Source organism: Salvelinus namaycush, chromosome 21 (genome assembly GCF_016432855.1).
Source record: "Salvelinus namaycush isolate Seneca chromosome 21, SaNama_1.0, whole genome shotgun sequence".
NCBI lineage: Eukaryota > Metazoa > Chordata > Actinopteri > Salmoniformes > Salmonidae > Salvelinus > Salvelinus namaycush.
Window position 1 is genome coordinate 15692178 of NC_052327.1, and position 17948 is coordinate 15710125.

Consider the following 17948-nt stretch of genomic DNA (forward strand, 5'->3'; position numbering starts at 1 on the left):
CAGATATTTTTTTTTACATTAACCTCACACAAACAGTTTTTGTAGGAATGAAGTTTGGGCAGTAGGCCTAATACATTATCACAGCATATTGACTATATGATTGGCCTGCCAATATTGTTAATCAGACCATTTATATTTCAAAACTCGAGCTTTGATAACAAAATAGATCAGTTGGTTTAGCACTTGTGAGGCACTGTGGAGCATGAATTGAAATAATTAGCATTTTTATTTTACTGGACTGATGGTACCTGCATCTGATGGTCAAAGAGGTCAAATCACGACATCAGTGATCTTCAGGTCGAAAAGTTGGAGCTCTAGAAAGATGCCCAAGTTTCCGACTTGGAATTCCGAGTTGGATGACCGTTGAAAACATTTTTTTTCCCAACCGTCACTCACGGTCCCTGCTCACTCCTTCCTTTCCTCCGGTGAGACTGACCAGAGAGAGGGGACACGTCTTCCACCTGCTGGTGAAACTCAAGTCGAACCACATCTGCCACATGCACAAATTAATGTTGTTCCTATGACCAGAGAAAGTTAAATATTCCTTAATATTAAAATCAACACGATGAGCTGCTAATAATAATACAATGCAGGGCTATCGATACTTGGCTACTCATTCATTGCAGCTGCAGCCCGAGTGGAAGTACGGAGAAGAGTGTTTTGTTATAGTGTTGAATAAAACAGGGACAGTGCTGAATGTAAACTTAAACATGAACTCACTCATAAAAACAGCAGCTTTTTGCTGTATTCATTGACAGTCTCTCTGTGGTCATGGTTTTAAAAGTTACTAAATCTTACGTAGGCTAGTAGCCTATTAAACTTGGCTGTGGCCAGGGTCATGGAAAGCCACGGTTATTTGAGCTATCCATATGGGCAGCGCAGTAGGTGCACTCGATTCAGTCACAGATTTGCTGGTCCGCGGAGTTTGTCTTATGGGAACACTTTGCTTACCCGGTGTGCAGGACTTTTGAATCAAGTGCACCTACCGGCAACAGCTCAACACAATTTTTTTAAAAGGAGCGCAAGCCTTTAACGTTCGTTGGCTTTTCTACAGAAATATTTGGTGATCGACTAGGAATGCCTTGAAGATTGCGATTGAACGGTTGGCGACCACTGTTCTAGATGATTCTGTGCTTCCAACTTTGTGGCAACAGTTTGGGGAAGGCCCTTTCCTGTTTCAGCATGACAATGCACAATGCACAAAGCGAGGTCCATACAGAAATGGTTTGTCGAGATCAGTGTGAAACCCCAACAACCCCAACAAAAACCTTTGGGATGAATTGGAACGCCGAATGCAAGTCGGGCCTAATTGCCCAACATCAGTGCCCGACCTGACTAATGCTCATGGCAGAATAGAAGCAAGTCTCCCAGCAATGTTCCAACATCTAGTGGAAATCCTTCCCAGAAGAGTGGTGGCTTTTATAGCAGCAAAGAGGGGACCAACTCTATATTAATGACCATGATTTTGGAATTTGATGTTCAATGAGCAGGTGTCGACATACTTTTGGTCATGTAGTTTACTTTTGAGTTGAGTTCAATGCATACTATTGAAGGATATTTCTGAAGGCTAGACGGATAGAAGGAGACATATTTAACCTGTAATGTCAGTACCTACTCAATCCATTCAATTTTGTCTGCTTAGTTTTTCTGTGTATTCTATAAAAAATGTAAATCTTGCAAAACAATGCTAGACCTAGAAGCATGTTATTATTATTGCTACGTTGATAGAATCGGACACATTTTTTACGTTAGTAAATAACAATGGGGAGTATAACAATAAGCTATTAATGTAAATATATTCAGGCTTGTCAGAGCCTTATATGCGCTGAAATTAGTGCTGTTGATTTATTTTCGACTTATCTCATCACACAAGACTATCTCTGTAAATAGTTTTTCATTTATCAATTTTTTTTATCTAATTGAACCCCAGGGCATGATAGAAAATGGAAAACAGAAACTAGTCTGTCATGTACAGAGGTAATACATTTGCCCTGGTAAGTGATGTTTAATTGAAATGCCAGGACCCGTGATTAAGTTGTCTGTCAAATGTATAGAGCCTCAACGTGGAGGTGTCATAATACAAATCAAATCTAATCAAATTTTATTTGTCACATACACATGGTTAGCAGATGTTAATGCGAGTGTAGCGAAATGCTTGTGCTTCTAGTTCCGACAATGCAGTAATAACCAACAAGTAATCTAACCTAACAATTCCACAACTACTACCTTATACACACAAGTGTAAAGGGATAAAGAATATGTACATAAAGATATATGAATGAGTGATGGTACAGAACGGCATAGGCAAGATGCAGTAGATGGTATAGAGTACAGTATATACATATGAGATGAGTAATGTAGGGTATGTAAACATAAAGTGGCATAGTTTAAAGTGGCTAGTGATACATGTATTACATAAAGATGGCAAGATGCAGTAGATGATATAGAGTACAGTATATACATATACATATGAGATGAGTAATGTAGGGTATGTAAACATTATATTAAATGGCATTGTTTAAAGTGGCAAGTGATACATTTTTACATTATTTCCATCAATTCCCATTATTAAAGTGGCTGGAGTTGAGTCAGTATGTTGGCAGCGGCCACTAAATGTTAGTAGTGGCTGTTTAACAGTCTGATGGCCTTGAGATAGAAGCTGTTTTTCAGTCTCTCGGTCGATGCTTTGATGCACCTGTACTGACCTCGCCTTCTGGATGATAGCGGGGTGAACAGGCAGTGGCTTGGGTGGTTGTTGTCCTTGATGATCTTTATGGCCTTCCTGTGACATTGGGTGGTGTAGGTGTCCTGGAGGGCAGGTAGTTTGCCCCCGGTGATGCGTTGTGCAGACCTCACTACCCTCTGGAGAGCCTTACGGTTGTGGGCGGAGCAGTTGCCGTACCAGGCGGTGATACAGCCCGACAGGATGCTCTCGATTGTGCATCTGTAGAAGTTTGTGAGTGCTTTTGGTGACAAGCCGAATTTCTTCAGCCTCCTGAGGTTGAAGAGGCGCTGCTGCGCCTTCTTCACAACGCTGTCTGTGTGGGTGGACCAATTCAGTTTGTCCGTGATGTGTACACCGAGGAACTTCAAACTTTCCACCTTCTCCACTACTGTCCCGTCGATGTGGATAGGGGGGTGCTCCCCCTGCTGTTTCCTGAAGTCCACAATCATCTCCTTTGTTTTGTTGACGTTGAGTGTGAGGTTATTTTCCTGACACCACACTCCGAGGGCCCTCACCTCCTCCCTGTAGGCCGTCTCGTCGTTGTTGGTAATCAAGCCTACCACTGTAGTGTTGTCCGCAAACTTGATGATTGAGTTGGAGGCGTGCATGGCCATGCAGTCGTGGGTGAACAGGGAGTACAGGAGAGGGCTGAGAACGCACCCTTGTGGGGCTCCAGTGTTGAGGCTCAGCGGGGTGGAGATGTTGTTACCTACCCTCACCACCTGGGGGCGGCCCGTCAGGAAGTCCAGGACCCAGTTGCACAGGGCGGGGTCGAGACCCAGGGTCTCGAGCTTGATGACGAGTTTGGAGGGTACTATGGTGTTAAATGCTGAGCTGTAGTCGATGAACAGCATTCTCACATAGGTATTCCTCTTGTCCAGATGGGTTAGGGCAGTGTGCAGTGTGGTTGCGATTGCGTCGTCTGTGGACCTATTGGGTCGGTAAGCAAATTGGAGTGGGTCTAGGGTGTCAGGTAGGGTGGAGGTGATATGGTCCTTGACTAGTCTCTCAAAGCACTTCATGATGACGGAAGTGAGTGCTACGGGGCGGTAGTCGTTTAGCTCAGTTACCTTAGCTTTCTTGGGAACAGGAACAATGGTGGCCCTCTTGAAGCATGTGGGAACAGCAGACTGGGATAAGGATTGATTGAATATGTCCTTAAACACACCAGCCAGCTGGTCTGCGCATGCTCTGAGGACACGGCTGGGAATGCCGTCTGGGCCTGCAGCCTTGCGAGGGTTAACACGTTTAAATGTTTTACTCACCTCGGCTGCAGTGAAGGAGAGCCCGCAGGTTTTGGTAGCGGGCCGTGTCAGTGGCACTGTATTGTCCTCAAAGCGAGCAAAAAAGTTATTTAGTCTGTCTGGGAGCAAGACATCCTGGTCCGCGACGGGGCTGGTTCTCTTTTTGTAATCCGTGATTGACTGTAGACCCTGCCACATACCTCTTGTGTCTGAGCTGTTGAATTGCGACTCTACTTTGTCTCTATACTGGGACTTAGCTTGTTTGATTGCCTTGTGGAGAGAATAGCTACACTGTTTGTATTCGGTCATGTTTCCGGTCACCTTGCCCTGGTTAAAAGCAGTGGTTCGCGCTTTCAGTTTCACGCGAATGCTGCCATCAATCCACGGTTTCTGGTTTGGGAATGTTTTAATCGTTGCTGTGGGTACGACATCGTCAATGCACTTTCTAATGAACTCGCTCACCAAATCAGCGTATTCGTCAATGTTGTTGTTGGATGCAATGCGGAACATATCCCAATCCACGTGATCGAAGCAGTCTTGAAGCGTGGAATCAGATTGGTCGGACCAGCGTTGAACAGACCTGAGCGAGGGAGCTTGCTGTTTTAGTTTCTGTTTGTAGGCTGGAAGCAACAAAATGGAGTCGTGGTCAGCTTTTCCGAAAGGAGGGCGGGGGAGGGCCTTATATGCGTCGCGGAAGTTAGTATAACAATGATCCAAGGTTTTACCAGCCCTGGTAGCACAATCAATATGCTGATAGAATTTAGGGAGTTTTGTTTTCAGAGTAGCCTTGTTAAAATCCCCAGCTACGATGAATGCAGCCTCAGGGTTTGTGGTTTCCAGTTTACAAAGAGTCAGATAAAGTTCGTTCAGGGCCATCGATGTGTCTGCTTGGGGGGGAATATATACGGCTGTGATTATAATCGAATAGAATTCCCTTGGTAGATAATGCGGTCGACATTTGATTGTGAGGAATTCTAGATCAGGTGAACAGAATGACTTGAGTTCCTGTATGTTGTTATGATCACACCACGTCTCGTTAATCATAAGGCATACACCCCCGCCCCTCTTCTTACCAGAAAGATGTTTGTTTCTGTCGGCGCGATGCGTGAAGAAACCAGCTGGCTGCACCGACTCCGTTAGCGTCTCTCGAGTGAGCCATGTTTCCGTGAAGCAAAGAACGTTACAATCTCTGATGTCTCTCTGGAATGTTACCCTTGCTCGGATTTCATCAACCTTATTGTCAAGAGACTGGACATTGGCGAGTAGTATGCTAGGGAGTGGAGCGCGATGTGCCCGTCTCCGAAGCCTGACCAGGAGACCGCTTCGTTTTCCCCTTGTACGGCGTCGCTTAGGGCCGCCGGCTGGGATCAGATCCATTGTATTGGGTGGAAGGCAAAACACTGGATCCGCTTCGGGAAAGTCATACTCCTGGTTGTAACGATGGTGAGTTGACGTTGCTCTTATATTCAGTAGTTCCTCCCGACTGTATGTAATGAAACCTAAGATTACCTGGGGTACCAATGTAAGGAATAACACATAAAAAAACAAAATACTGCATATTTTCCTAGGAACGCGAAGCGAGGCGGCCATCTCGGTCGGCGCCGGAAGTAGTCATAAAACCTAGCGTTGGTTCCAATCGGTTTTTCACCATTAATGTTTCCCATAGGGGATTTTAGAAACACTTAAAATAAGGGCTATGTTTTGTGTAGCCTTACATTGGCGTGACATTTGTATAACTATTTTAATCTCTCTTGGACAAGGTGACTTTAATAAATATATTCAGCTCTATATACTCACAGATTCAAAAATGCTAATTAGCATCGAAGTAGACATCATGCAAAACTACAAATCCCTGCAACATCCAGCACGTCTTCTCTAGCTAACACCTTTGCTAACAGTTATTGTGTCAACTTGCACTTGTCAAACATCTCATTCCAAAATCATGGGCATTAATATGGAGTTGATCCCCCTTTGGTGATATAACAGCCTCCACTCTTTTGGGAAGGCTTTCCACTAGATGTTAGAACATTGCTGCAGGAACTTGCTTCCATTCAGCCATAAGATCATTAGTGTGGTCGGGCACTGATGTTGGGCGATTAGTCCTGGTTCACAGTCTATGTTCCAATTCATCCCAAAGGTTTTCGATGGGGTTGAGGTCAGGGCTCTGTACAGGCCAGTTAAGTTCTTCCACACCGATCTCGGCAAACCATTTCCATATGGACCTCGCTTTGTGCACAGGTCATGCTGAAACAGGAAAGGGCCTTCCTCAAACTGTTACCACAAAGTTGGAAGCAAAGTATAGTCTAAAAGGTCATTGTATACTGTAGCGTTAAGATTTTCCTTCACTGGAACTAAGGGGCCTAGCCCGAACCATGAAAAACATCCCCAGACCATTATTGCTCCTCCACCAAACGTTACAGTTGGCATTATGCATTTGGGCATGTAGCAATCACCTGGCATCCGCCAAACACAGATTTGTCTGTCAGACTGCCAGATGGTGAAGCATGATTCATTGCTACAGAGAATACGTTTTTCCAGTGCTCCAGAGTCCAATGGCGGTGAGCTTTACACCACTCCAGCCGACGCTTGGCATTGCGCATGTTGATGTTAGACTTGTGTGCAGCTGCTCGACCATGGAAACCCATTTCATGAAGCTCCTGACGACCAGTTATTGTGCTGATGTTGCTTCCAGAGGCAGTTTGGAACTCGGTAGTGAGTGTTGCAACCGAGGACAGATGGATGTTACGCTCTACGCGCTTCGACACTGGGAAATCCCATTCACGAAACTTGTGTGGCCTACCACTTCGTGGCTGAGCCGTTGTTGTTCTTAGATCTTTCCACTTCATAATAACAGCGCTTACAGTTGACTGGGGCAGCTCTAGCAGTCAACTGTAAGGCACATTTGTGGCCTGCTGGAGGTCATTTTGCAGGGCTCTGGCAGTGCTCCTCCTTGCACAAAGGCGGAGGTAGCGGTCCTGCTGCTGGGTTGTTGCCCTCCTACGGCCTCCTCCACGTCTCCTGATGTACTGGCCTGTCTCCTGGTAGCGCCTCCATGCTCTGGACACTACGCTGACAGACACAGCAAACCTTCTTGCCACAGCTCGCATTGATGTGCCATCCTGGATGAGCTGCACTACCTGAGCCACTTGTGTGGGTTGTAGACTCCGTCTCATGCTACCACTAGAGTGAAAGCACCGCCAGCATTCAAAAGTGACCAAAACATCAGCCAGGAAGCATAGGAACTGAGAAGTGGTCTGTGGTCACCACCTGCAGAACCACTCCTTTATTGGGGGTGTCTTGCTAATTGCCTATAATTTCCACCTTTTGTCTATTCCATTTGCACAACAGCATGTGAAATTTATTGTCAATCAGTGTTGCTTCCTAAGTGGACATAATAATTTTAGGGGAATACATTGTCTCATTCAAACCTGAAAATTAAGACAGTTAAATCGCCATCATAACCATATACAACATTCCAATCAAACTGAAATGACAAAATATGAAACAAATAAGGCATATAACAATTATTAGCTTTTACAACTACAATTTCTCCATTCAACTAGCATATAGTGTAAGTACAGACACTGGGAGACGAGAAGCAAGTACAGGGAGTGAACATTTAATGGATAACAGACAAGAAACAAATAACGACAGCATCTGGACAAGGGAAAACATAACGATATCAATGCTGACACGGGGATCAAACCAAGGAACAAACAGATATAGGAGGAGCAATCAACAAAGTAATGGAGTCCAGGTGAGTCCAAAGAAGCGCTGGTGCGCGTAACGATAGTGACAAGTGTGCATAATGATGGGCCGCCTGGTGCACTCGAGCGCCGACGAGTTGTGGGAGCCCGACGAGCTGGCTGAGGCATGACGTGGTATGGGAACCTGATGAGCCAGCTGAGGCATGGGAGCCCGACGAGCTGGCTGAGGCATGACGTGGGATGGGAGCTTGATGAGCCGGCTGAGGCGTGGGAGCCCGACGAGCTGGCTGAGGCATGACGTGGGATGGGAGGCTGCTGAGCCAACCGAGGCAAGGAAACCTCTCAAGCCAGCTAAGGTCGTGGAAGCCCGACAAGCCAGCTGAGGCATTCCTGGTTCCCCCGGCAGCGGTAACCGGACCCGACGTCACCAACAAAAACCTCCCTGATGCTTCAAATTGTGGTGTCAGCATTCTGTAAGGACAGACGTTGGGAGACGCGAAGCAAGTACAGGGAGTGAACATTTAATGGATAACAGACAAGAAACAAACAAGGACAGCGTCTGGACATGGGAAAACATAACGACATCAATGGTGACACGGGGATCAAATCGAGGAACAGACAGATATAGGAGGGACAATCAACAAAGAAATGGAGTCCAGGTGAGTCCAAAGAAGCGCTGGTGCGCGTAACGATGGTGGCAGGTGTGCGTAATGATGGGCCGCCTGGCGCCCTCGAGCGCAAGAGAGGGGGAGCGAGAGCAGGCTTGACATATGGTCTATTACACAAAGAGTCGGGAACGGGAACATTTCCAAAAGCATTTCTTTTTTTTTTACAGTCCTTACAATATACAAGTCCTTAACATCCCCAATAACATTAGAGTGAGGAATTAAACATAAAAGGAGGCTGGCACGCAGGATGTCTTTGATAAGAAAGGGAAAACCTGCAAGGGAGAAGGAACATGCAGGAAAGGAAAACATGCAAGAGAGGTAAAATTACTACTGAACGTCTGAGCTACATCTGAGTCCCTTTGCTAGTGCCTATTTCTGCAATGAGTCACACTCACTGGAGTGCCATAACCTAAACATGTTTGTTCATCTATGATGCAAAATCATTTGCCATAGCATTCAGCTGCCACACAAACAAACCAGGTCCTGTTCCCCTTTCTATCTTTCATGTAACACAGCCAACAATTTCTAGAGGGGTTCTGTAGACTGGGAATGTGCTGTGTAAAAAGATGAGCTTACAATTTTCACAGACAAAGGTGCCACATTCACACACATTTGGGACTGTACCAACAGTGGACTGATGAAAAAAAGATTGTTCCTTTTAGGCATCTCTGTGCAAGAGATTTGTTATGCGGTACGTTTGCTACCCCTCATACGTTTGAGGTTTTTACAAAATGGACATCACTCCATCTGCTTGGCGCATACAGTCAGTCCTCAGCTCGAGGGAAAAGTCTGTCAGGACTTCCTGGCTTCAGAGAGCATATCGGTGATACGGGAGTGGGCTATATCCCATAGTGATATACCAAAACAAATATTTGAAAGAGATCTTAAGGTTACTAGCGCAACCCCGGTTCTCTGATAATAGTTAGGTATATCATCGCATTTCCCTGTTCGCAAGAGCGCAAGGAAGAAGGATATGCTTGAGAACAAGTCAGAGGGCGGGATGGTGGCAACTTTTATAGAGTGGGGTCCCCCACTAGTCGCCACACTTCCTGTCTGTCTACAACAGACGTTGTGTGATTGGAGTGTTTAGTAATCTGCCCCAGAAATGGGTATATCCCACAGTGAGATACCTCACTCTATTATCAGAGGACGCAAGTAAGTTAACCCCTCTTGAGTAATGAGAAATCATCTTTCATTGGTTTTTGATGAGAGACCCATCTTATATAATGCAGGCTTTTTTCATTTTCCAGTGTAATTTGCAAATGCCTTGAATTCCTCATACTTGTAGATTAGTACAAATTATTTAGGTGTTCTGAAGTAATATCCTCAAGGCAAACTAATGATTAGCAAACTTGGCCAGTGCAAGTACAGTATGTGCATACTGATTCCTATAAAAAATAAGTTATAGCACACCAAACCAGTTATGAATAAGAAAGTATGCATTTCTATATATTTAAAAAAAACTTAAATGCTTTTTGAAGAACAGCAAAAACAAGCAAAAATGAGCCCAGCAATAATCAGCTTGGCTATAGCCTATTAGCTATACAATTGTAATGTTATACCCCTGAAAGGAGGGAAATATGAGAAATTATTCACACTGACACGTAGCATCAGCAACTGTTCAGTCAGTTGTAATGATGAATTGCATAAACAAACTCTTTTCTCAAATTACATAGCATTCACATTTGTATTCCTAGGCATTTCTAATCAAGCTCCGCACAAACAGACATCAATGGAGCACATAGATGATCATATCACATTCACATTAATTATTAGAATATTAGATACAATTCTGTATTAATATTATTGATGTAGTGGTAAAAAAGGTGGGTAATGAATAAGACGAACAACATAAACAAAAACGTATGAATTTGTTTTAACTATTTTGTTTGCATTGGGATTTAATTTTTATGTAGGCCTATAGGGAAGATACAGTAATATTTGAATAAGGCTTTACGCTAAGTAGTGTGTTAATTTAACACTTTTCCAGTGTCTATCAGTGTTGATTTAACACTCTCAGTGGTAATTATTGTTATTAATTATACCCTTTTTTTTACACAAAAATGTGTCTTATAAGTCAATGTCCCAGGCCATTTTTTGTGTAGATTCATGTACAGTGCCTTAAGAAAGTATTCACACTCCTCAACTTTTTCCACATTTTATTGTTACAGCCTGAATTTAATATGGATTAAATTGAAAAGTTGTGGAATTATGTTTTTAGAAATGTTTACAAATTAAAAATGAAAATCTGCAATGAGTCAATAAGTATTTAACTTAAGTTCAGCAGTAAAAACGTACTTAACAAGTCCCATAATAATTTGTATGGACTGTGGATTTGTATGTGTGCATTAATAGTGTTTAACATGATTTAAAATGACTACCCCATCTCTGTACCTCACACATAACATGATCTTCAAGGTCCGTCAGTCGAGCAGTGAATATAGAGCACAGATTCAAAGACCAGGGAGGTTTTCCAACGGTTCGCAAAGGGCACCTATTGGTAGATGGGTAACAAAAAAAAAGCAGACATTGAATATCCATTGGAGCATGGTGCAGTTATTAATTACACTTTGGATGGTGTATCAATACACTCAGTCATGTCACATCTACTCCCGCTCCTCCTCTCCAGCATTCGACTTCACCGGTTTACCTAACCACCGGTCCTGGGAATCATCATTATGCGAACCTGGCTTTCATCATTATGCACACATGCGCTTCATCATCACGCACACCTGTTCTCCATTACCTCACTCATTACCTCCCCTTTATCTGGCACTCCCTTAGGTTCCTTCCCCAGGCAGTATTGTTTCTGTTTGTTCATGCCTGGATGCTACTTGTGTAGGTCCATGGTCGTTGTTATATTAAACTTACCACCTGCTTCTTGACTTCCAGCATCTACGTTACAAGCCACTACAAAGATACAGGTGCCCTTGATAACTCTGTTGCCGGAGAGGAAGGAAACCACTCAGGGATTTTACCATGGGGCTAATAGGGATTTTAAAACAGAGTTTAATGGCAGTGACAATGTGATAATGGCTGTGGCTGTGATAATTACCCAACAACATTGTAGGTACTTCACAATACTAACAGAAATTACAGAGTAAAAAGGAAGCCTGTACAGAATAAACATATTCCAAAAACATGGATCCTGTTTGCAAAAAGGCACTAAAGTAATACAGAAAAAAAAAAGCAAAGCGTGATGTTTGGGGTAAATCCAACACAACAGATAACTGAGTACCACTCTTAATATTTTCAAACATGGAAGTGGCTGCATCATGTTAGGTGCATGCTTGTCATCGGTAAGGACTAAAGAGTTTTTTTTTTTTTGGGGGGGGGGGGGTAAAAAGAAATGGAATATTGCTAAGCACAGGCAAAATCCTAGAGGAAAACTTCAACCTGCTTTCCAACAGACACTGGGAGACAAATTCACCTTTCAGCAGGACAATTACCTAAAACACATGGCCAGATATAGTTTATATATTCTAAGTTGACTTTGCCTTTAAACAGCTTGGAAAATTCCAGAAAATTATGTCATGGCTTTAGAAGCTTCTGATAGGCTAATTGACATCATTTGAGTTATTTGGATGTGTACCTGTGGATTTATTTCAAGGCCGACCGTCAAAATCAGTGCCTCTGCTTGACATCATGGGAAAATCAAAAGAAATCAGCAAAGACCTCAGAAAAAAAATTGTACACTCCCATAAGTCTAGTTCATCCTTGGGAGCAATTTCCAAATGCCTGAAGGTACCACGTTCATCTGTACAAACAATAGTACGCAAGTATAAACACCATGGGACCACGCAGCCGTCATACCGCTCAGGAAGGAGACGCGTTCTGTCTCCTAGAGATGAACGTGCGAGAATTGCAAATCAATCCCAGAACAACAGCAAAGGACCTTGTGAAGATGCTGGAGGAAACAGGTACAAAAGTATCTATATCCACAGTAAAACGAGTCCTATATCGACATAACCTGATAGGCTGCTCAGCTAGGAAGAAGCCACTGCTTCAAAACCGCCATAAAAAAAGCCAGACTACGGTTTGCAACTGCACATGGGGACAAAGATCGTACTTTTTGGAGAAATGTCCTCTGGTCTGATCAAACAAAAATAGAACTGTTTGGTCATAATGACCATCGTTATGTTTCGAGGAAAAAGGGGGAGGCTTGCAAGCCGAAGAACACCATCCCAACCATGAAGCACGGGGATGGCAGCATCATGTTGTGGGGGTGCTTTGCTGCAGGAAGGACTGGTGCACTTCACAAAATAGATGGCATTATGAGGAGGAAAATAATGTGGATATATTGAAGCAACATCTCAAGACATCAGTCAGGAAGTTAAAGCTTGGTCGCAAATGGGTCTTCCAAATGGACAATGACCCCAAGCATACTTCCAAAGTTGTGGCAAAATGGCTTAAGGACAACAAAGTCAAGGTATTGGAGTGGCCATCACAAAGCCCTGACCTCAATCCCATAGAAAATTTGTGGGCAGAACTGAAAAAGCATGTACGAGCAAGGAGGCCTACAAACCTGACTCAGTTACACCAGCTCTGGCAAGAGGAATGGGCCAAAATTCACCCAACGTATTGTGGGAAGCTTGTGGAAGGCTACCCGAAACGTTTGACCCAAGTTGACCCAACAATTTAAAGGCAATGCAACCAAATACTAATTGAGTGTATGTAAACTTCTGACCCACTGGGAATGTGATGAAAGAAATAAAAGCTGAAATAAACATTCTCTCTACTATTATTCTGACATTCTTAAAATAAAGTGGTGATCCTAACTGACCTAAGACAGGGAATTTTTACTAGGATTAAATGTCAGGAATTGTGAAACTGAGTTTAAATGTATTTGGCTGAGGTGTATGTATACTTCAGACTTCAACTGTATAAGCGACTACCAGTTCTCCAGTCGCTTTTTGTTTGTTTGTGGAATGTCTGTGTACACGGCAGGTGTCGCGGGACATTGTTAAAATTGCTTTTTGTCCTGCATCTCGCAACCACACTGTCAGCAGCGTGTCTAGTTTTGCCTTTTTCTCTTGTGAGCTGACTACGAGTTTGGTTTAGTTTGTTTCACATCTCAGGCCACCAGCCTGTGCCGCTAGAGGGCGGAGTTAACCATTCGAGAGAGTGGTGAATGTGCTGCTAAAAGGCAAATTTGTGCGGCAAATCCGGAGGACGCAAGCGAACATAGCAAATCACTGTTCATGATTCCACTCATTGGCAAAGAGGCAGGTGCTATTAGAACTCAGTCAGGTCAAGAATTTAAGCATTCTGAACTTTGATCAATGCTGGAGCAATATTTAAATGTATTTCATTTTCTTATTGTGTACAAAACACATATTTTAATTATTTATACGATTGTTCCAATTAGAACAAATTATGGAGGTTGGTTTTATGGCCGTGGTCAGATGTACTGTATGTGTTGTGAGATGTTGTTTTCCATTGTGAGATGTAATCGTTTACACAAGGACTTTGTGAAAAATCAGGGATATTCATATTGAGTAGATCACGAACATGAGAGTCTTAAGTATTGATTGCCTTACTCTTCAATTTACACCTACTAGGTGTACATGTGCGAATACTTGGGAATTGACAGTCAACAACATGACAGTGGAATTTATGTTGGTGTTTTTCTCCTCTTGTCCAGGACTGGAGAAGGTGGGTCGTGACTCAACCTATGAACAGGAGGGGAAGGTACAGTTTGTGATGGACGCGGTTTATGCCATGGCCCACGCCCTACACCGCATGCACCGTGAGCTCTGCTCAGGGAACACAGGCCTGTGCCCACGCATGCACAACATTGATGGCAAGGAACTACTGACCTTCATCCGGGCAGTAAACTTCAATGGTAAGGACTCTTTTCAACATCATCATAATACCTCCCCAGCCATTTGTATGTCATACACTTGTTCAACTATTTAATTTCAGTTTTTCAACTTTTTAAACACTTTATAATTCTCTCCACATTTGTAACTCTCTCCACATTTCCATTATTGTCCTCCTTTGTTTCCACTTCTTCGTTGTTATGCAGTACCTCCATAGCCGCTTCTTCGATATGACTGCAATTCCTCTTCCTTAAGCACCCACTCATGAATTTATTTCTTAGCCTTGACCTCTTAATTTCTGTAATAACATACACTTTCCTTCTCTGTTCTTCTCTCTTCACCCTCCACCTAACTCCCCCTTTCCTCTCTTTTTCTGTCCGTCACTCTTTTTTTAACCCACCTTCCGATCAGTTCATCTTTTTCTACCCCTTTCATCCTCCTCTTCCTCACTCCTTACTCTCCATACAGTATCTTCTATTACTGACTAATGCGTTTGCTCCTTTACTTTCTCATCTTGGGTGTAGATTGATGAGGGATGTTTTAAAAAAAATCCATTTTAGAATCAGGCTGCCATGTAATGATACTTTCCGAATGCACTGTATATATAAATTCCAGTCATACTTGATCAAAAACCTTTTCAATGTCAGACATGGTTTCCCAGATTTTTCATAGTGTTATATTGTTTCCAGCACTTATAGTATCTCCAATGCATTGTCCATTTAAAAATCCTGTCTGATTAGGATGAATAATATCTGACAATACCTCTTTAATTCTATGCGCTATGCATTTTGCTAGAATTTTTGCATCACAACACTGAAGTGTAAGGGGCCCCCAATTTTTTTTTATGGACTGAAGCTTTATATTCACCACGTGGGTCCTGCTTCAGTAATAATGAAATCAGACCTTCTTGTTGAGTATCTGATAATCTACCATTTTATAGGAGTGGTTATAACATGCTAATAACGGTCCTCTGAGTACATCAAAAAGGTTTGGTATACCTCCACTGTTATGCCATCCAGCCCTGGAGTTTTCCCAGACATAAATGCTTCAATTGCATCAAGAGGTTAATCCTCTGTAATTTGCACTTCACATGAGTCTTTCTGTACAGCTGTTCATTTGACATTATTAAAAGAAAAAAACGGTGCTGCTACTCTCTGTTTATCATATATGCATAGTCACTTTAACTATACATTCATGGACATACTACCTCAATTAGACCGACCAACCAGTACCCCCGCACATTGGCTAACCGGGCTATCGGCATTGTGTCCTGCCACCCACCATCCGCCAACCCCTCTTTTACGCTACTGCTACTCTCTGTTTATCATAAATGCATAGTCACTTTAACCATATCTACATGTACATACTACCTCAATCAGCACGACTAACCGGTGCCTGTATATAGCCTCGCTGTCACGTTCTGACCATAGTTCTTTTGTATTTTCTTTGTTTTAGTATGGTCAGGGCGTGAGTTGGGTGGGTTATCTATGTTTTGTGTTTCTATGTTGGGTTTGTCGTTTGGCCTGATATGGTTCTCAATCAGAGGCAGGTGTTAGTCATTGTCTCTGATTGGGAACCATATTTAGGTAGCCTGTTTTTGTATTGTGGTTTGTGGGTGATTGTTCCTGTTCGTGTGTTCCTATGTTTAGTGTTCACTATTTTGGGACTGTTGCGTCTTCGTTTATTTTGTTCAGTTTATTGTTTTCGTTCTTGTTGAAAAGTTGAGAAGACTATCGTTACACTCGCTACTGTTATAGCCCTGCTACTGTATATAGCCTCGCTACTGTTATTTTCACTGTCTTTTTACTGTTGTTTTTATTTCTTTACTTACCTATTGTTCACCTAATACCTTTTTTGGGGGGAAATTGCACTATTGGTTAGAGCCTGTAAGTAAGCATTTCACTGTAAGGTCTACACCTGTTGTATTCGGCACACGTGACAAACTTTGATTTGATTTGAAAAATCCTTACACTTAACTTTGGTTAGTGGAGATGGAGGAGACTGAATGTCACGTGTGCTCCCTCTCCGGCCTCTAGGTCACCAGGCTGCTCGTTATGGCGAACACCCGTCACCATCGTTACGCGCACCTGCTTGGCATCAGATTCACCTGGACTCCATCACCTCCTTGACTACCTGCACTATATATGTCACTCCCTTTGGTTTCTTCCCCAGGCGTCATTATTTCTGTTTCATGTCTGTTTGCTGTTTGAGTTTCTTGTTTTGTATTGTGTTCCGGTTATTTATTAAAACACTCACTCCCTGAACTTGCTTCAGCGTACATCGTTACAGGATAACGCCTCACCAAAGGGAAGCATCAGGAGGTGTTTTACATTTCTTTGTGTTGGAGGTGATTTCGGGTCTGGGTGTCCGAACCGGAGCTACCTGGGAGGCCTCAGCTGGTTTGTCGAGTTCCCCTCCCTCAGCGGGCTCGACGGGTTTCCATGCCTCAGCGGGATCGACAGGCTGCCATGCCTCAGCGGGATCGACAGGCTGCCATGCCTCAGCGGGCTCGACAGGCTCCCTTGCCTCAGCTGGTGAACAGGTTCCCGTGCCTCGACTGAGGCTAGGGAGGTCTCAGCCGGCTCATCAGGCTCTCACGCCTCAGCCGGTTCGTCAGGTTTCTGCACCTCAGTGGAAGCAACCGGTACGCTCCGGATCCCCGGGATCGTCCCTTTGATTGGCGTCCTGCGGCTGGAGCCGAACGCGCCGGGGAGGGGGTACCATCACGTATGCTCTCTTTCCGGCGCTCTAGGTCACCATGCTCCTGCGTCTCAGCCGGACTGACAGGTTTCCCGTGCCTCAGCAGAGGTGACCGGTCTGCTCCTGATCCCCTGGGATCGTCATTTTGGTCGGTGTCCTGCGGCTGGAGCCGCATATCGGGGCGGGGGTAATGTCACGTGTTCTCCCTCTCCGGCCTCTAGGTCACCAGAATGCTCGTTATGGCGCACACCTGTCACCATCATTACATGCACCTGCGCGTCATTAGACTTACTTGGACTCCATCACCTCCTTGATTACCTTCCCTATATATGTCACTCCCTTTGGTTCCTTCCCCAGGCGTCATTGTTTCTGTTTCAGTTTCATATCTGTTTGTTGTTCGAGTTTCTTGTTTTGTATTATGTTCCATTTATTTATTAAAACCTCTCACTCCATGAACTTGCTTCCCGACTCTCAGCGCACATCGTTACACTGAAACAAAAACAAACGCTGAAAGTACTTTGCTTCCTCTTTCAAAATATAATTTGGTGACAAGATACAACATTCCGTATCTTGAATGGTATAGTGTAGTTGTAGTTTATTTATTTATTTTGTTATTTTTCTTCCCAATTTCAATCTTCGTCTCATCACTGCAACTCCCCAATGGGCTTGGGAGGCGAAGGTCGAGTCATGCCTTAGACCGCTGTGCCACTCGGGAGGCCCCTGTAGTTTATCTCATTATCAATTGTTGTATTTTAATGTATTTTATTTCAATCCCTACCATGGACAATATTGGGTGTTCCATTATTCGACTCCTCTATGGAAACATTGTATTATTTACAAGGTACTTATTGTTTGTAAGCTAAGAACACACTCTGTTGCCATTACTTAATACTACATAGTTACTGGATTATACAGTAACTATTGGGCAGGTAGGAATGGCTTTCTCCTGCTATTGCGTTTTTGTCACGTGTGCTAGATTGTTGATTCACAGGTACAATTCAGATACAGTCGTCTATATGTCCCTCTTATCTCTCCAGCTTGGAACACATGCAGAGCTGAAGACAGCCCCTGTTCAGTGGTGT

At 43.6% G+C, this 17948-nt stretch overlaps 1 protein-coding gene across 2 annotated transcripts in view; it reads left to right on the forward strand.

Moving 5' to 3' along the window:
• Nucleotides 1-17948, forward strand: part of LOC120066625 (metabotropic glutamate receptor 8-like) — a 230704-nt gene that overhangs the window by 184727 nt on the left and 28029 nt on the right. For both annotated transcript variants that reach the window (XM_039018051.1, XM_039018052.1), the window contains exon 6: nucleotides 13989-14189. In XM_039018051.1, the coding sequence (XP_038873979.1) occupies nucleotides 13989-14189 (201 nt within the window). The remainder of the gene's footprint in view (nucleotides 1-13988; nucleotides 14190-17948) is intronic.